Source organism: Oikopleura dioica, chromosome 1 (genome assembly GCF_907165135.1).
Source record: "Oikopleura dioica chromosome 1, OKI2018_I68_1.0, whole genome shotgun sequence".
Taxonomy (NCBI): Eukaryota; Metazoa; Chordata; class Appendicularia; order Copelata; family Oikopleuridae; genus Oikopleura; species Oikopleura dioica.
Genome location: NC_137291.1, coordinates 8,841,137 through 8,859,994, shown reverse-complemented (window position 1 = coordinate 8,859,994; position 18,858 = coordinate 8,841,137). Strand labels below are relative to the sequence as shown.

The following is an 18,858-nucleotide window of genomic DNA, read 5'->3' as shown; positions in this document are numbered from 1 at the left end:
TAGCAATTGAAAAGAGTTTTTCAAGAGCAAAAATGTGAATGTCTGCATTAGATATAATATATTTGGACAAGTAAATGAAATTTCAATGGGTCATTGTTGTTGTTATCAAGCAGCGTCTATTCATAATTAAATGAGGAATAGCACGTAAGTAATGAATGAGTTGGACTAAATGTTAATTGTTCCAATGCTGTTGGTGATTATAAGCGGATTGCGAGGTTGGATTGGTTTGGAATCCATGGTAGGAGTAACCATTTCTGTCCAGCAGAGAGGGACCATCCATTCGCATTTCTGAGTAATTCGTTATTCGAGAAAGTGTTATCTATACTGACGTTGATGGGAACTCATGTAGTCCTGTCGCAGCTGAAGAGCTGGGTCACCTGCTCCGCTGCTTGGCATGTAGCTGGACGAGCCAAGTGATAGGTTTGGATGGGATGGCTGGCTTGTTGGTTGGCTCCATCGTGGTGCTTGGAACCCACCCAAATCACTTGAAGGCATTACTAAAACTATGATAAATTGTGAATCTACAATCTCTCCTTACGTCTTGGTGGGGGATCCCAGTCATGCTTTTGCATGGGGCGGGTTATATTCGAGTGAGAAATGAAGTCGGGCATGTTGGAAGCCTAAGAATGTATTTATAACTGAAATAGCGCATGATGTCTTACTGGTCGGAACGAGGAGCTTGGTCGACCTTCTCCAATCGCTCCAGTTGCACCAGGGTTCCGTCGCTCGAATGGGGCGTCGAAGAGGGGCAGGTTAGGATGTCTTGGGAAATCTGGAGGTTGAACTTGAGGATTGGGGCGTTCTCGGAAGTGACTGCTCTCATTGAAGGGCTCGGAGGGGAAGCCTCCGCCCAGGGGGCCAAAGGAATGATGGAAGGGGGTGATGTGGTGCTCTTCTTGTTCCCATTTTGAAGAGATACTTGTCTTCGGGAGAGGGTAATCGTCTTGTGGCTGGGGAGCCATAATTGGCGGGACGCGCTGGATCGGCTTTGTGGCGAAGCGATCATCAGAATCTGGGAAGAGTGGGCGATTAACGTGACCAGGTGAGTGAACCACTTGTTGTGGCATGCCTTGCACGGGTGATCTAAACGACGAGTCCATCTGGTAGTGCTGGGAGGGCTGGAAGGAGTTGGACGGAGGCTGAACTGGTTGGTTGGCGTAAGGGGAAATCGATCCAGGAATATCTTGTCGCGATTTTGGGGGGCCGATGGGACCAGGATGAGTACGCGGGCCGTTGATGATCTCGACATTTGGATTTTGAACATCACTCCAGTCGGGAGCCGGCAGAGAATGTGACATGGATGTAGAGAGAGGAGCGACGCTCACAGCAGGTGGAAGCGGCACTTGAATGGGGTCGATGACCAGGTCGGCGACCTGTTTTTGGACGACTTCGACCTTGATTTTCATGTCATCATCCTTTGTTCGCTTGCGTTCCATTTCATCACGCTTTCGCAGGTTTCGCAAGTGCTGGGAGACAGCATCTTCGACAGGAGTTGACACAGTCTTTGGAACAGCAGGAGGGATAGGTTCTACAACTTTCTTTGGTCTTGGGGTAGGAGGCAGAGAAGTACTGACTGCAACGGGTTTAGGTGCCTGGGGCACTATCGGAGCTTGTTGCTTTTCTTTCTCTTGTTGAGCCTTCAGTTGGGCTTCTTGCCGTGCCTTCGCTTCCTCAGCTTGTTTCTTCTTTCTGGCTTCCACTTTCTTCTCCTTTTCTCGCTGATCCTTTTCGGTTTGTTGAACAGCAGCGAGGATCTTCTCAAAGTTGAGGCTCTTGGGCTCAGGCTCTTCCTCTTCTACTTCGCTCACTCGCTCTCGGGAGCGGCTCTTGGCATTTGGAATATACTTGTGGATGATGTCATCGATCTCCATGTCTGGATTCTTGATGAGCTCGTCCATTAGTTTCTTCGCCAGGCATGTCTGTTCAGGTGTACCTCGGATCGTGATGGTTCTATCTCCACCGCCTTTCTTGGGTTTTTCGATGTCGATATGAGTGCCAGTGACATCGCGAATTGCATTCACGTTACAACCACTTCTGCCAATAACTCTGGCAATGTAGTTAGAACCAAGGCTCATCTTCTGGAACTCCTTCTTTCGAACGGGCTTCACATCCTTCCACACATCGGGCTGCTGCTCAACGGCAGCGCCTTTGACACCATCCACTTGAGCTGCCTCCGCTTGCTGCTGCTTTTTTCGTTCTTTCTTGCCCTTCTTCTCAGATTTAGTCTGTACGGGCTCAGCGGGCTTAGCAGGCTCGTTGGATTCAATGGTAGGAACGCGGTCAACTTGAGCTTCTACCTTAGGAGAGGAATCAGTTTTTGGCTCTGGCTCAGGCTCCTTCTGCGGCTGTCGAGCTTGTTTTCTGTTCTTTGTCTTCTGCGGCGATGGTGGAGTTGACTCAACAACTGGAGTTGGCTCAGCTGGTTTTGGAGGAGTTGTTGGAGCTGAAGCGGCAAGGGCCTCCAAGGCTCTCTGTTCTTCCTCAGCCTTGATCTCCTTCTCTTTTTTGATCTTTTCCGCTTTCTTATGCTTTTGCTTCTCCTTTTTCTTACGCTTTGTCTCGTTAACCATGTGCTCTTGGTCGATCTTCTCAAGCAGCTCTTGTGCGTGTCTCTCAGCTTCCTTCTCTTGCTTTACTTTCGCCTAAATTAAGTTGATGCAAGGTCTTTCACTTCATGAATAGGTAAACAATTTATGAGTCGAGAAAGGGAAATTTGTCATATCGAAATTAAAATATTTTAATGGCTCGTTTCCCTTTTGGATTTTCGGATTCCCGAGAATTCTTAGTTAGGCAAAATCACGATGGTTTAGAGAAAATATGGGTTCGCAAATATTACCTGAATGATTATCTCAACACAGTTGGCGCATTTCATTTTGAGATCTTGGTCTTTGTCCTAAAGTTTCAAGTTAGCAAAAATCAAAATAGTTATTTGCTTACCTTAATGCTCTGTATGTAATTGTAGCATTCAGTATCACTTGGAAACTGGGTCACTTTCTTCACAAGGTATTTAACCACTTTAAAGTGGCCCTTTTTGAAAGCAGCCATTAGTGGAGAGACATTTCGCGTATCACAAAGAGATGGATCAGCTTTGTGCTCGATGAGCTTTTGAACCACATCCAGATGGCCAGAGTGACTCGCAAGCCAAATTGGGGTGTCTCCCTTTTTGTTCTTGATGTCAACGTGAGCGTTGTACTTGAGGAGTAAATCGACAAAGAGCTTGTGGCCCTTGTCAGAAGCGATAGTAAGGGCGGTATCACGAGATGTTGGCACAGGAAGAGCGTTGACCTCAGCTCCTTTTTCGAGGAGGACTCGGCCGACATCGACATACCCACCTGAAGCGGCTTCCATCAGTGGTGTGAGGCCAGTCTTGGCTCTATGTTCTACGTTAGCCCGTCGGTCAAGAAGTTTTTCGACAACTTCAGCACGCCCCTGGAAACAGGCAAGTGTAAGAGCTGTATTCTTGTTAGTTTCGATCTGTGCGTTGATGTCTGCTCCGCGGTCGAGAAGAAGTGTGACAGCTTCAAGGTGCCCATTCATAGCTGCAAGCATGAGAGGAGAAATGCCAAGCTTCGAAGCGGTTCGAGAGTTAATTTCAGCACCGGCGTCGAGAAGAATCTTAATGATCTCGATGTATCCGCCAGATGCAGCAAGTGAAAGTGGCGTGTAGTCAGATACGTTTCGGTGCTCTTTCTTGGCGCCGCGATCGAGAAGAAGTTCGACGACCTCTTTCTTGCCACCGGAGCAAGCAAGCGAGAGAGGAGTATCTTTAGTGCGATCGGATTGCGCCTCGACATCAGCTCCAGCTTCGATGAGTAGCTCACAGATTTCGGAAAATCCACCAGTAGCGGCGAGGATCAAAGGCGTGAAGCCTTTCTTGTCGCGATGTTCCAGCTCAGCGCCTTTTGATACAAGGAGCTGCACGAGTTCAGTATGTCCTCCTAAGAGAACAAAGTAAGAAAATAATTTTGTAACATGGTTTTACCTTGGCAAGCAAGAGATAGAGGAGTATCATGATTGGAGTCCGTCTTGTCGTTGATACCATCTGCGATGGAATTCTCGTCAATCGGCGGTGTCTCCTGGCCAGATTGAATACCAACTAAATTTTAATAAATAAAATATTCAAGGATAAAGAATCCAGGTGAGTACTTACTTCGAACAGCAGAAGGCTGATCGGCAGTGACTGGCTGCTGATGGGTCTCCACGGTTGTCTTCGTTGTTGTCTTCACGGCGCTGGTGGTTGTTGTTTGTTTGTTCCCTTGAACGCTTCTCACAACAGATTGTGATGATTCAGTGCCCGTTAGCTCCGCCACTGGAGTTGGGTTTTGGAGATGTCGTTGGATAGCCTTGAATAATTAATTATACAAATAGAATTGATCCCGTTACCTTTTGAATCGCCGGGCCCAGAACTTGGATATGCTTCATTATCTCGTTCAACTCCTCTGGACTGAAACCCCACTCATTCTGGCTAAGTTTACTAAATCGCCTAAAGTTTATTCGACGCTAAAGCCTAAGTTAACAGAATTTTTAGCCGTTCCGATTCTTCCTTGATGTTGAGGAGATCCTATGATTGAAATTTAATCACACGTTTGTTTACATAATAGCTCACCGGGATATCCTCAGGTCTTAGGTGCTCCTCGAAGACATTGTCCGGGTGCGTCGCAGGCCAGTTGGGCATCGCGCTGATCCCCGCAGAGGGAAGATCCCCTGGTGGGTAGATCACATCAGCAGGTCGCTCCATGGCGCTCTTAGGAATCGTCTTGGAGACTTTGTCGAGCATTTTCTGGTGGATCTGTCGCTCAACGTCCTGAAGCTCCCGCATGAGATTTTGCTTGTGCTTCTTCTCCTTCTGAATCTAAATGTTGAATTAAGCACAACAAGGCGCCAGTAGAATTATTTTCGAATACCCATTCATGCGTACCAAAATAATAATCTGCTGGCATATAATTATTTTGTTCGAGAATATCTTGTATGTGCGTTAAATCTAATAAAAGCGTGACAATTACGGTATTATGACGCGACACATAATTCAAGTTAAACATCGCAAGTTACCTGCGCTATCTCCTTGGCGAGGAGTTCCTGGTTAGTAGCCGAACCATCTACACGTTGGTCGAACGCACTTTTTATTTTGAGCTCCAGTGCCTCAAGGCGCTTTTGGGCTTCTACAAAGGATATAAAGCTTGCGACTGTCAATCACTGACAGGCAAACGATTACAATTGCAAAGGAAAACCTTTGGATAGCCAGACATATAATATCCAATATTATCTCTCCGATTAATTTTAAGCACTATTTCGTTTGATTAATTATCCTGAAGAGTTCCTCTACAATTTTAAATCGACTGTAATAAGATCAGAATGATCTCCTTTCGACCCTTTCCTTTGGCATTCGCAGCAAGCTGATCAAGCGATGCATCACCCGCACCGATTGGCGATGGTGGGAGAACCCCTTCACCAGGCTGACTAATCATATCCTTCACAGAGTTCAGGACATCGACAACTTCTTCGAAGTTAATCTCTTCCGACCTCTGTTCCTGAATCGGGTATTCATTCAACACATAACGCGCTCCCGCTCGATTGGGATCAAGCAAGAGCTGAACAACCTGGGTATGGCCACCCTTGGCTGCCTCAATCAACATCGTAGAGTTGTCCTTGAGTTTTGCGTTCGGATTGGCACCCGATTGTAGCAATCGTTGAACAACGCCGAGTTGCCCGTGAGAGCAAGCGAACGAGAGGACAGTGTGCTCGTTGTTTTCAGAGTACAGATTCACATTAGCGCCGACCTCGATCAAATAATCCACAGTGGACTCGTGCCCCTGTCGAGCAGCTCTCATCAACGGAGTTCTTCCGCCTTCAGAGCGATGTTCAAGCTTGGCACCAGCGCGCAACAATGCTTCACAGATCTTCTTATGTCCATTTTCTGCAGCCAAGTCGAGAGCAGTGTCACCATTGTTTGCAACAGAAGTGACCTTTGCTCCCGATCTTATCAAAAAGTCAACCAAGTCGTCGTAGCCCTCCTGACATGCTTCCATGAGAGGCGTGCTTGCGCCTTTTTCGATGTCCCCTCCGGCTTCAATAAGCAGACGAGCGCACTCGTTGAATCCAGCGCAGCAAGCCAAGGTAAGAGCTGTTTCCTGTGTCTCCTCCGTTTGCTGGTTGACATTCGCGCCATGTTCAATCAGAACTTGCACCACTTTCTCGTGTCCCTCTCGAGCAGCCTCCATCAGCGCTGTGTAGCCCTCGTCGTTAACCTCCTCCAAGTTCGCTCCGCGTTCAATGAGCAGTCTCGCGAGATCGGTATGGCCACCACATGCGGCGAGCGTCAATGGCGATTCAAAAGACTCCGGTGGCATGTTGACATTGCATCCTGAGTCGAGAAGGAGCCGGGCGACGTCAGTGTGACCATCCATCGAAGCTTCCATCAGCGCAGTATGCATCTCATCGGTCTTATGCTCGCGATCGGCACCAGCAGAGAGCAGGAATCGGACCATGTCGTAATTTCCCTTGTAGCAGGCGAGCGTAAGCGCGGACTCCTTGAACTCGTTCGAAGCGCAGTTGATCTCGGCTCCATGACAGACAAGAAGCTTGGCACAGTTAACATGGGCTCCAGAGGCTGCTTCCATCAGCGGTGTATGGCCATTTTCGTTGAAGATTTCGGTGTTCGCTCCAGCGCAGAGCAAGTTATGGACGATCGTCTCGTGCCCCCGGCAGCAGGCGTACATGAGCGCAGTGTTGCCTGTCGAGCTCTTGGCGTTGATGTCGACGCTGTGGTTGATCAGCAGCGTGACAATGTCCTCGTGCCCGTTGTAGGCGGCCTCCATCAGAGGCGTCATCTCACCCTTTGCTGCACGCTCGTCGCCGTTCGCTTGGAAGCGCTGGAAGTTGACCTTGTGGTATTGATGATAAACCACCTTGACCTTCTCCGCGCACATTCGCTCGGGAATGTTGTCCAGATCTAACAATAGCTGGACAAGCTCGAAGGATCCGTTGGTGCACGACTCGACAAGGTACTCCTGGTAGTCCTCGGCGTTTAACGCGCGCAGGGCCTTCTTGAGACTCGTGTACGAGTTGTCAGACTTCTCGGGGAACGAAAGGCCACGGATGTTATCATCGAAGTCCGCTTTGTTCATCGCCAACTTCGCATCAATCAGTGCTTTGTTCACCGACGAGGATAGATGATCTAGAACGGCCGGATTCCGAAGCAGGGCTCCGTCCACGCCATGAGGTGGAATACCTGCGGCTTCGAGCAGCGCGGCTATTCGCTGTTGCTGAGTCTGGTTATTAAAGTGCTGGTTAACCGAGGCCTCAGCGGCGGCTTGTTCTTGTTGTGACATCGTTTGGAATCCCAATCTATTTTTCGAAGTATTTTCGTTAAATTAAACCTTCCGAAAACGACTTTCCCTAACACATCTAAAAACAGTTGTTGTTAAAATGAACCAGCCGTTAAAAATATGGACAAAAACAGTAAATGGCACCGGAGAAGCAGTCTCGGATCTTAATGTCGCCGGTTTCTATGTTGAAAATAATATTTGCCTTCCGGGCCGGCCGCCTACTCTGAGTGTAATATTCTGAAAGTGAAAGAGTCTGGGATGAGAAAACAGGGCGTATGTGGTCGAGGCACGCGTTTCTCAGACGGCATTCGATAACTATCGCCGAGATAAAAGCCTGAGCTGGTTGATGTCTTCAATAAAAATACGGCTCGTTTACGACATTATTTGTTATGAAGGCCTTTTATTTGATGATCGAAATTCTGATGATGGCCCAAGTGGACTTTTATTTGAATCCCCTATTGAAACCGGAAATTCGGCATTCAAAGTCTTAATAACCGGTTGTTCGGTTTTTAAAAAACCTAAATATTTACCGAGCGTTGGTGATACTCACTTTCAGAAGAGATAAGGCAAGAACATCAACAAGAACATAGTCTGACATGATAACGGCGATAATAATAAATTGTCGTTTCCGATTTATTTCAATTGCAATCAGGTGGTGGTTTTACAAATTAGAAATAGAAAATAATATCGAAAATAAACAAACGTGAGTCCAATCTCTCCTGCCTGTTGTCCGTTCAGAAATCCAGTTTTAAAATATAAAATTTCATTAAAAGGATGTTCATTTATTTCCAATAAAAAACGATCATTGGATGTACATCATGATACAAATAGAACTGAACTAAGGTAACTGTAATAATGTACATGGCGTGGATAGAGAGAACGGAACAGTTTTGAACGGCGCCTGTTACGAATTCAACTCAACGGTCAGTCTCTTAGTTAGCCTTGGCAGCTTCTTCTTCCTGTCAGCGGAGTTAAAAATGAATCTCGAGTTTAGATACTTAGGATGTCGGTTGTTACCCTTGATGATAATGAATAAAAGTTAGCTCCGATCCTTTTTGCTTTCTTCCTCAAAGTCGCCTTCGAGTTCGGGGACATCGTCGTTCTTGGCGGCTTCAGCTTCGGCGCCCTTCATCGCCATTTTGCGGAGGGAGGCGAAACCTTCGGGGCCCATCTGGCTCACGATCTGGGGAAGCATCTCGGAGATCTGCTTGGTCTGGGCGCTGCCGGAGATGGCGAAGGTGTTGGCGTTGGGGGATGCTTGAACCTAATCAAGTAATTTTTAATTTTGAGTAAAAAGGTGTTTCAATTTACCTTGGGGTTCTGGAAGTGAAGGACGGATCCGTCTTCCTTGAACATGTTAACTTCTTCGATTCCTGGGATGGGGTTGATGGAGAGTTTCTTGAGCTGGCTCTGAAGCTTCTTGTCGTCGGTCGAAGACGCCTTGTGGACGATCTTCTTCTTTCTTCGAGCAGTTCCTTTGCCGCCGACGCGGACAGAGGCCTGTAGCTGCTTCAGCTTCTCGGGGTTCATGGTATGATGGCCGACCGGAGTCTAAAAAAAACAACAATCATTATTAGAAATGCATTTTTTAAGATGATGTTTTCAGATACACTCTAATTTTTGCTCTCGTTTTAAGATAGGGAACAGATGCTATTTTCTCAAGAAAAAAAAGACTAAATTTACCAAGAAAATGATTTGAAAAAATATATATTTTTGATTATAAAATAAGGATACTACAACTAAATGATAAATCACAGAGTTTTCAATAATTTAATCGGTAAAAACAGAGATCTTTAGCTAATTATAAGCGTCCTGATTGAAAGCTAACGCCTCCTTGTCCCTTATAATCCCCTTAATCGCGTGTTAATCCCGCCTGGTGCACCAACCAGGCGCTGTTTCGATTTCTCTGATTTGATGATAAGTTCTTCTGAAAGGGAAGAAAATTGCTATTGGGCGCGCGCGTGTTATTCCCTAAACCGCCAATCAGGTGCCTTTGGGCTCGCGTCGGCGCCGCGCCCAGCGCGATGACGTCATCACTCCTGCCCGCGGCGCTCTCATTGGCTGATCCCAAAGAATGAATTGGTGGCTCAAGCAGGAGTGCGCGCGTGCTCGACTCAAAAAAGCAACCCCCTTCCTTACAGTAGCAAAGTGAAAACTTTTCTTTTTTTCGGGAAAAGCTGAAGGAGCCCACGCTAAAAATGGCCAGCGCCCACGCGAAACGTCGCTGGCTCCGCGCGCGAGTTGAGCGTCAACGCTGAACTTTTATGGCGATCGCGCGCGATATTCACTAAAAGCGCAAGCGCTAGAGAAAAAAACTATCTGAGGTCTTTTTGGGTTTACTTTTTTTAGAGATTTTGAAAGAAGATTGAAAAAGAAGCCATTATAATTTTAGAAATGGAAAGATATCTTTCCATTGACCAGTTAACTTTTAAATATGATTCATTTAAACTTAATGTGTTTTTAATTATTCGTAGACTACTTAGATAATTGATAATATGAGCGTTTTCTTTTGAACAAAAAAAAAATACTTTTTCTGATTTAGTCTTTTCCTTTACGGCTTATTTTGAGTTTGAGTGAAAATGAAATCGTCTAATATTTGTAATTTTATATGAAATTATCACTTGCGAAGACGTTTTTCTTTGCTTTATAAGTTTTGTAAATAGGAATGAATTTTCAGAATGCCGACGATTGGAGTTGAAAAAGAAGATTTTCTCCGTCGAACTGGTCGAGCGAAGAGCATAACGCAGGAAGAACTGGAGAACTTGTTCTTCGATTTGGGACTTGAACTCGACGATATCGAGGAAGAAAATGGAAAGGTGAGAATTCGATTCTTTCCTTCTTTTTTGAATTCGAGAGATTCTGCGGGAAAGAAACGAGACAGTCGGACAATCGGTGTTCGATCTGAACCCCTAGGGATTCGTACTGACTGACTGACAGAATAAAGGATATTCTCCTGGTATGTAATAAGTTTCTAGGGTTTGAAAAAGTAGTGCACAGTGGATTTTAAAATTTAATTACGCCGAATCTATTATTGAATGAAAATTTTCATGAGAATAATAATTTTCTTTACTGAATAATTAATTTAGACGATCTTCAAAGTTGACATTCCAGCGAACCGTTACGATATTCTTTGCATCGAAGGACTTTGCCGGGCGATCAATATTTTCGACGGAAAAGCTCCTGATCAGTACACTCTCGAAGGATCCCCCGTCGAGAAGGAACGCGATCATAAATTTGCTACAAGTGATTTTTTTTAATTGAAAGATGAAATTTGATCGACCCAAAAAAGATCATCGTCGAAGAATCGACCGCTTCGGTGCGACCTGTCGTAATGGGTGCAGTCCTGCGAAATGTTACTTTCACGGAGGCTAGCTATGAATCATTTATCGACCTGCAAGACAAATTGCACCAGAACTTGGCACGTCAGCGCACACTCTCCTCCATTGGCACCCACGATTTAGGTTAGTAGTGATACCTAATTGAATATAATTCAATATCAACTAATGCTTGTTCAGATACGGTGAAGGGGCCTTTCAGATACGTCGCTAGAAAACCAGAAGAAATCAAATTCGTGGCGTTGAAGCAGGAGAAAGAAATGAGCGCGCCGGAATTGTTGGAAATGTACGAAAAGGACTCGTTTATGAAGCAATATGTGCCGATTATCAAGAATAAGGAGCGATACCCACTCATTTTGGGTAAGATTGTTTGACTTCGGAAAATAATGGAAATTGGGGCTTTCTGCAAATATTTGATTTTAGATAGCAACTCAACTATTTGCTCGTTACCTCCAATTATCAATGGCGAGCACTCGAAAATCACGCTTTCCACAAAGAACGTTTTCATTGAAGTAACTGGAACCGACTGGGCAAAGACAAACATCGTTTTGGATACAATCGTTACCATGTTCTCCGAATACTGCGCTGCGCCCTTCAAAATCGAGCCCGTCGAGATCGAATATTTCAACGGAAAGAAAGAAATTACTCCGACGCTCAAGTACTGGGAAGAATCTGTTGACCCGGAATATATCAGAAGACAAATTGGACTGCCGCAAGATGTTACTGCAGAAACTATGGCGAAGCTGTTGTCCAGAATGGGGCTTGTTTCAAGGAAGGGTTGAAAAATGTAATTTTGGAGGTTATCTGTAGAATTTTAATAATAAACTAATTAACTTTAATAATAACAGGTATCAATTTCATACTTAGTAATTTTGGTCAAACACATAATTGCGCACTTTATGGCTTCAAGTCTGAAACTCGCTGGAAAGTAAACAATAACAATCTAATTTTTTATCACTTATAAATTGTCCTCATCTAGCAGTAGTGGGAGAGCGCTCTATCAACTCGATTAAAGATATGAAAACGAAAAGATTATCTCACGAATTCCGCCAACGAGACACGACATTTTGCACCCCTGTGATATCATGGAAGATGTTGCCGTGGCTTATGATTTCAACAAGGTACGATTTTTATGATTGATGATGATAGCGAATGTTGAGCAATTATAATCCTCGGGGTAATTCTTCTGGGAAATTGTGCGCTTTCCAACGGATTTTTCTTTGAAAAGATTTTGTCTTGAGAAAAGTACGTTTCAAAGAACATATCTGGTTAATTATTAATTCGTCATAAAATGAAATTTTATAGCTTGTAATGACCATGCCGCCAACAAACACAGTAGCAAAGCAGCTGCCCATCAATAAATTGTGCGATTTGTTGCGCGTAGACGTTGCTGCTGCCGGCTTCTGCGAGGCGCTTACATTCGCGCTTGTTTCACGCGCTGATCTCGGCGAGAAAATGGGCTTCGACAAGCTTCCAGCTGAGGCGGTCACCGTATCCAATCCTAAAACCGCGGAGTTCCAAGTTTGCCGAACAGGTCTTCTCCCTGGGCTTCTGAAAACGACACAAGCCAACAGAAAACTCCCGCTACCGTTGAAACTCTTTGAAATTTCTGATGTAGTTTTGAAAGGTTTGGGATCAAATGAAAACTGTGTGAAAATTAACTGATAGACGACTCGACGCATACCGGCTGTAGAAACGAACGACACATGTCAGCACTGTGCTACTCAAATTCTAGCGGGTTTGAAGTTATTCATGGATTGCTGGATCGAGTGATGGAACTCCTGGAAGCTCCTCCTTGCGAACCAGGCTCTGCAGATGGTTATTATATTAAAAGTACGTCACAAAATTATAATTACCGAGATTGACATTTGTTCTTTTCAGAGGGATCGTCGCCGACTTACTTTCAAGTCTGTGCAGATATTTACTTGTGGAACGAAAAAATTGGACAAATGGGTGTTATCCATCCCAACACTTTGAAGGCTTTCGAATTGCCCAATCCTGTCAGTGCTTTTGAGATTAATCTCGAGCCATTCCTGTAAAAAGGAATTTTCCTTTGTCATTTGACATTCTGTAAAATTATAACTATCTATTATTCTGTCCGTACTCTGTCCGTGACTGGGTTTAGTATTTTTAATACTGATATTCTGTTTTTCGTATTTCGCTGGGAAATACGCCGTGCTAGGTTGATTTTGGTAAAAATCCAACTAGGGGAATTTAAAATAATGGTCGCTCTTCCGCCAGGTTCAAAGATTTTTATTCATCATTTTTATGCTTTTAGAAAACAAATATGGCTGATGATGTAGCGGTATTGAGTTGTTTTGCTGACTTGACGCTTTTCAAATGTCGCGCCGAAGACGAGTGTTCTTTCGCCGCCAAGCAAAAGCCAGATTTCGACGAACATATGCAGACGCACCAGTCAAATGCTGATAGAACTTGTGAAATGATATCAACCGAAGACCTTTCTCCCGGTACGGTCCTGCTGAAATGCCAGCTCTGCGAGATGCTTATCGCTGACAAAGATGTCGACGACTTCTGGAAGCGTCACTATAGATCGGCAGGGGTTCGTCTTCCGGGGCGAAATCAGGGCTGTATTGAGATATGCGAACCCATACTTTGCTCCATGCAGAACAAGCAGAAGATGAAGCGCGCTATCACAATAGCTACATCTTAGCCAGGGTTGAAGAGCAAGTTGTACCAGAACAGGACGTGTACAACATAGATTTACCTCCGGAAGCATTAGTTGGGCGGTCTGAGACAGTGGAACAAGAGCAATCGGAGTTTGAATTCGTACAGCTGCCGCCTGCGTAAGAAATGCACTAGACGGCAAATGTATTAATCAAGCTCTAGAACGCCCGTTGCCAAAACAAACAGAAGCGGCGCTCTTGTCGCGAAAAAGTCAGCCAGAGGATCCGTCCCACCACCAGTGTCAACGGAAAACAAAGTCACCTGCTACCTTTGTCCCGGGGTAACGTTCTCTTCGACTGACGTCCTGAGGATTCACTGCTTCGAAGATCATCAGATTATAGATTATATTCTGAAAGATCTCGCTTGCCGTCCACTGACGAGGCTAAATAAATGCGACTTCTGCATCTATCGTTCTCCACTGTTCTCAAAACTGACTGACCACCTCACTGAATTTCACACTGCAGAAGATGTTTATCTCAAATGTCTGTCGTGGACGGCCAATGAGGCAAACAAGCCTGGTCGAAAAACTATCCCAAGAAAGCGTAAATCGCGTCACGAAAGAGAACCAATCAAGCATAGAAAAACTTTGATTTATTGCCCCGTGTGCTCTGTAACCAAAACCAGCAGAGAAGAGCTTACAAATCACCTTGAAACTGACCATAAAATTCATAGAAATGTTGACATACTGCATTCATATTCCTTTAAAACATTCACTTCATATCTTTCTTCTAATGTTTATCTTTTTAGTGATGAGAAAAAGCGTGATTTGATACACTAAATGAGTACGCCTAATGAGGTGTATCGGAAAGATTTGGTCTCGGCCATGACGGTCACAGACCTCCCTGATTGCCATCAGTTTTTCTACTTAGCCGACAACTGGAAGACTGAATGGGAAAGGGGGGTCCAAGTACCTGCCAAAGCCAAACAAAAGAAAGCTCATGTAAGATCAACTCTTTCATTATTCAGCGATCTAATCCTTCTTTTGTAGGTTGTTGAGCTGGAATCCGCCCCTCAACCGCCGATAAAGCCGCCAAAGTCACGGCCAAGGTATTCCCTAGATAACTTGGATGTGGCTTGGCTCGAGCGGGCTAATCAACATCGTGTCGCCGCCAGTTTGCCAACACTTACTGAGGACGATCTCGAGACGATTATCGACGAGTTTGAAACGCAGGCGAATTCCACCATTCGGCAAAAATGCTCAAACAAAACTGTCAAATCCATGGAGGACAACTCGGTCTGCGATGTGTGCCGAAGTCCGAATGGTGAAGACGGCAACGAGCTCGTGTTCTGTGACGGCTGCGATATCTGCGTCCATCAGCATTGTTACGGAATCCTTAAGATTGACGATGGGGAGGATTGGTTTTGTCAACCATGCAAGGTAAGCCCCTTCTCTTCGTTTATTGCAGTTATCCATTTGTTTAGGAAAACCTGAAGCCGAAATGCTACTTGTGCTCTCAGCACGGCGGAACGATGAAAAGGGCGATCGGCTGGGAGCGGGTTGCAACTTCAGCTCCATGGGTCCACATCCAGTGTGCGCTGTGGATCCCGGAGATCACAATGACTGATCCAGCACGGATGGAAAAACCTGACATTTCGCAATTGCCTGAGTCCAGGAAATCGCTAAAATGCACAGTTTGCTCCAACACCGTCGGGTGTGTCCAGGTAACTTCTAAGAGTTACGATAAAGTGCCTCATGTGCCTCATTTAGTGTAACATAAAGAAGTGCTACAAAAGCTACCACGTCACTTGCGCTGTGCGTTCTGGTCTTTCAGTAAAAATGGAGACGAAGGGAGGACGCGTCAATCTTTTTCTTCACTGCGACAAGCACTCGGAAACGAAATTGGACGAAGTTAGAAAACGTAGGACTTCAATCGATCAACAAGTCGACGAAGAACGGTAAACTCTTCCCATTATTAAGATTTTTCAGACACCATTTTAGCCGTTTTCTTGAAGAGAACTTCTTCACTCTTGTATCACTCGAACATGCGAAGAATCGCCTCACGAGTTATTCCATGGATACTCTTGACTGGGTATTCGAATACTGGCGATTGCGAAGACGCGCAGGCGGCAACCAGCAGCTTTTCAATGACAACGATGTTGAACCAGAAGCAGCCACTGCTGAGCAGCGTTACAGACGCATTACGCAGCTCCGATCCGATCTTGAGCGCTCTAGAAACCTGCTTTGCCTGATTATACGCCGGGAAAAGATCAAAAAGCAAGTTCTACGATGCGATCGAGAAATCAAGCTCAAGGAGATGAAGTTCCTTGGTTCCAAAGTTGAACTATCTGAATCCACCAAATCAGACCTTAAACGTATGGACATGGAGTTCAGTAAGGCCGGAGAGAAGCCAAAGACGGAGGCGGATGATGCTGCTGCTTTCTTGGAAGATCTTGACGCACCTCCTGAGCCAGTGAAAAAAGTCCCTATCCCAACGCAGCCTCCAAAGCCTTCGCCAAAGCCTGCACCATCTGCTAACGCAATCATTACTAATCGCCCACCACCTCAAGTCAAAGTTGAATCAAAATCAGCTGAACAAGTTGAAGAAGCAAAAGAGTCAAAGCCGCTTGAGTCTAAAACTGAACCTGTACCTGTTCAATTAAAGAAAGAAACAACACCCGAAGTTATCCCTCAGCCAGTAAAAGGCACGCCTATCAAGGGATTCAATATGAAAAACGCGGTTTCGGTTGGCCAATTCAAAGTCGTGCAGGGGAAATCCAAGATCCTGAGTGGCAACGCTCGACCGCTCAAAGGATTTATCAGACCTACTAATCCCTCAGTCTCACAGGTAAACTAATCATTTCAAACATGCGTCGAAATGGTTTGATTTAGGCTCAGTTGAACAGTCCGAGAATGAATGGCCCGAGCATGGACGGCAAGACAGTGATCGGGACCAAAGTTGTCGGTGGTCAAAACCAACCTGTCATCATGGAATCGTCCCCAGGATTCCGCATGACGCGACCGCCAGTGGTTTCAGTGCCCAGCCAGATCCGTATGCGATCTACACCGCCCAATATAATGATTACTCCGAAAATGGTTGGAGGGAAAGAGGTTCGCCTTGTTACGCCTAGTTTCCCAAAACCTAAGCCTGGAAGGTAAGTCAATGATCATCAATCAGGGACTAAATATACCAAATTAAGCCGTGCTAGACTCGTTAGACCAGAAGTCAGACCTCAATCAAACCGACCAGACGCTCAGACTCCTCAAGTTCGAAATACACCACCGGTACATTTTTGTCTCCCTATTTTCTCTTATAGCATTTTCTAGGCATCATTACCTGCTCAGGCTACTCCACCGCCAGTTCAACATTCATCTCAACACCCTGCTCATCAGCAACAAGGTCCAAGCTTTCAAGCTCGAACTCCAGTTCGCGGAGACGCGAGCAAAGCGCCGAATACTCCACCTGTCTCCAAAGCCAACGTCAAACCAGGCCTTATCAAGCTTGGAGCATTTGCGAAGGGAGCAAAGCCAGCAATGTCCGCTCAAGAGCCTAAAGAAGCTGCACCAGAGGAAATTTCCACTCGTCAACTTACTGAACAGCTTCTAAAGGTTGATCCACGACGAAGGAGTCTTGGAAAGAGTGATGATAAGGCTCCGGCTATGAACAACGCCACGAAAGAAATATTCGACAAGTTCAAAAAGCTCGACAGCGAGAATAAACCATCTCCAAAACCCGCTGACAAGAAGAAATCGAGCAATAGAGGTTTTATCATGAGAAAATCGGCATGTATTTACATTTTCATTTTAGGCATTTCATTCGGAAACTTATTCAAAAAAGACAGTAAGAGTGAGACCGGGAACATGATGAACAAGTTCAAAAACATCTTCAACTCTACAAAATCAAAGCAGGATAGTAAGAAAAAGCTCACGCCCTACCAAAAAGCGAAACAGAAGCAATCTACAACAGTTTTGCCGTTGAAACCTACCCGAATTCCCCAGGAAGTCAAGAAGGCGAAGTCAATTACTAAAACAGAGCAAGCTAAGGCAGAAATTCGGGCGCGGAAGCCATCAACTGAAGTCAACAATCCTGCCGATGATGCGAAAGTAACGGTAAATGGAACTGTCCAAGAGAAGATCCAAGAAGTTCCAAAAGAAAATGGTCTTCCAATAGAAGCGAAAAAGCAAGAACCAGCGCCAAAACTGGACGTTAATGATTCTAAAAAGATCGATGTTCCTCTTGTGCCTGAAAAGCCACCTGTTCCCGTTAACGACGTAAACGCATTGAATGAAATACCACCGGAAGAGCAAATCAAGCTCTGCCAGCCGCTGAAAGTTTTGGTTGATCGCCTTCCGAATGATTCAGAAAAGGCAGCAGATATCATCAATCGTTCAGCATGTCTATCGCCTAAACGAAAGCACTCTTTAGATCACCAAGGTCCACCATCAAAGCAATCGAAGAAAGAGACGAACGCGCTCGATGATGTTGCTATCAACAAAGCTGCCGAAATGCCTACAAAGAAAGAGCTCGAGGCACCCAAAATTGATGCTTGTCCGATTATGGCAGAACCAGTATCAACATTGACTCCGCCTCAGGCTGCTGACGAGCCAAAGCGCGGTTCTCTCGTGGAAGGATTATTAAATGGTAGTCCCAAGAAGGTTGATCTGACGGCTAGACAAGCAGTCAAAGACGTCGAAATAAAGACGAATGAACAGCCGGTCATCTCTTCAAACAAATTACCACTCTCTCCTCCAGATGAACCAGACCAGCAAAAGATCGCTATTCCTGAAGTTTCCCAATCTGTTCCTCCGTCGGATGGCAAGGAAAATAGTTCTGAAATAGTTAAAACTCTCGGTATCGAGAAGAAGCATGTTTCTGAGGAGAACAGTGGTTTTGGGCCAACGTTAACCGAAAAGCATCCAGATGATAAGGCGAAAAAGCCAGAAATAGCAGCTCCGAAAGTTCAGGAAAAACTTCCATCTTCTCCTGAAAATGAAGACGACGATTTACCATTAGATTCTTTGGTACGGCGGGACTCATCGAAGAAAAAAGACGTTGATCCTCTTGATGATCTTTTCCAGCCAGCCATAGAAACGCCTGTTTTCGACAAGCCAACCAATCCACTTGCTAAGGCAAGTACAGCTGCAGATAAAGCGCCCTCGATCTTCCCGAACGAAGCTTTATTCTCTTCTATGCCGCCCGTTTCAACTCCCATCAGCGCACCTTTGACAGTAACATCGTCTAGTGCTCCTATCTTGCCCGCGACTGAACCTGCTATCCCAGTTTCGTCCGCCGCATCTTCTGAATTCAATCCCCTTGATGAGCTTTTCGGTACAGGTGCAACAGCGCCATCAACATCATCGAAGGACTCAATCTGCGACTCATTCAACCCATTAGATGACATCTTTGGAAGTAGCGAGCCCTCAACAGCAGCAAAATCGACTGGACCGAGCACTGAATTCAATATCACTGACTTTATCGACTTGGATCAACCTTTGCCGCCTCCAAAAGTTCTGTCAGAGCAGGATATGATGGTAAGTATTCAATTTTTTTTTTCAAACAAATTATTTTTTTTCA

At 45.3% G+C, this 18,858-nt stretch overlaps 4 protein-coding genes across 7 annotated transcripts in view; 2 read left to right on the top strand and 2 right to left on the bottom strand.

The window, feature by feature from the left end:
* Positions 1–18,858, top strand: part of LOC145695407 (uncharacterized) — a 40,416-nt gene that overhangs the window by 19,425 nt on the left and 2,133 nt on the right. The window contains exons 2-10 of the mRNA XM_081772393.1: positions 14,093–14,285; positions 14,334–14,723; positions 14,768–15,007; positions 15,054–15,241; positions 15,285–16,131; positions 16,176–16,438; positions 16,484–16,568; positions 16,611–17,046; positions 17,092–18,815. Coding sequence (XP_081628519.1) covers positions 14,124–14,285; positions 14,334–14,723; positions 14,768–15,007; positions 15,054–15,241; positions 15,285–16,131; positions 16,176–16,438; positions 16,484–16,568; positions 16,611–17,046; positions 17,092–18,815 — 4,335 coding nt within the window. The 5' untranslated portion in view covers positions 14,093–14,123. The remainder of the gene's footprint in view (positions 1–14,092; positions 14,286–14,333; positions 14,724–14,767; positions 15,008–15,053; positions 15,242–15,284; positions 16,132–16,175; positions 16,439–16,483; positions 16,569–16,610; positions 17,047–17,091; positions 18,816–18,858) is intronic.
* On the bottom strand, positions 42–7,400 carry LOC145695406 (ankyrin repeat domain-containing protein 17-like). Of its 3 annotated transcripts, none has more exons than XM_081772390.1 (13): positions 5,377–7,400; positions 5,050–5,098; positions 4,607–4,852; positions 4,536–4,561; positions 4,384–4,462; positions 4,151–4,343; positions 3,983–4,096; positions 2,938–3,938; positions 2,837–2,893; positions 663–2,642; positions 539–620; positions 330–497; positions 42–288 (listed from the first exon to the last, which is right to left on the bottom strand). In XM_081772390.1, the coding sequence occupies exons 1-13, from the start codon at positions 7,326–7,328 to the stop codon at positions 173–175; spliced, it is 6,063 nt and encodes a 2,020-aa protein (XP_081628516.1). In that variant the 5' UTR covers positions 7,329–7,400; the 3' UTR covers positions 42–172. The 3 variants fall into 3 exon arrangements, with proteins under 3 accessions (XP_081628516.1, XP_081628517.1, XP_081628518.1); XM_081772391.1 differs by having other exon boundaries at positions 4,384–4,456; XM_081772392.1 differs by having other exon boundaries at positions 4,607–4,846.
* On the bottom strand, positions 7,941–8,897 carry LOC145695413 (transcription factor BTF3 homolog 4-like). 2 transcript variants are annotated; one of them, XR_014133720.1, is made up of 4 exons: positions 8,637–8,897; positions 8,379–8,589; positions 8,207–8,286; positions 7,941–8,044 (listed from the first exon to the last, which is right to left on the bottom strand). XR_014133720.1 is itself a non-coding variant. In XM_081772400.1 (4 exons), the coding sequence occupies exons 1-3, from the start codon at positions 8,853–8,855 to the stop codon at positions 8,258–8,260; spliced, it is 459 nt and encodes a 152-aa protein (XP_081628526.1). In that variant the 5' UTR covers positions 8,856–8,897; the 3' UTR covers positions 7,941–8,048; positions 8,227–8,257. The 2 variants fall into 2 exon arrangements, 1 of the variants encoding a protein (XP_081628526.1); XM_081772400.1 differs by having other exon boundaries at positions 7,941–8,048; positions 8,227–8,286.
* LOC145711982 (phenylalanine--tRNA ligase beta subunit-like) lies at positions 10,004–12,699 on the top strand. The gene is made up of 9 exons (XM_081789670.1): positions 10,004–10,141; positions 10,412–10,568; positions 10,628–10,786; positions 10,841–11,020; positions 11,084–11,405; positions 11,676–11,781; positions 11,966–12,287; positions 12,329–12,493; positions 12,542–12,699. Exons 1-9 carry the CDS (start codon positions 10,004–10,006, stop codon positions 12,697–12,699), a joined length of 1,707 nt encoding a protein of 568 aa, XP_081645796.1.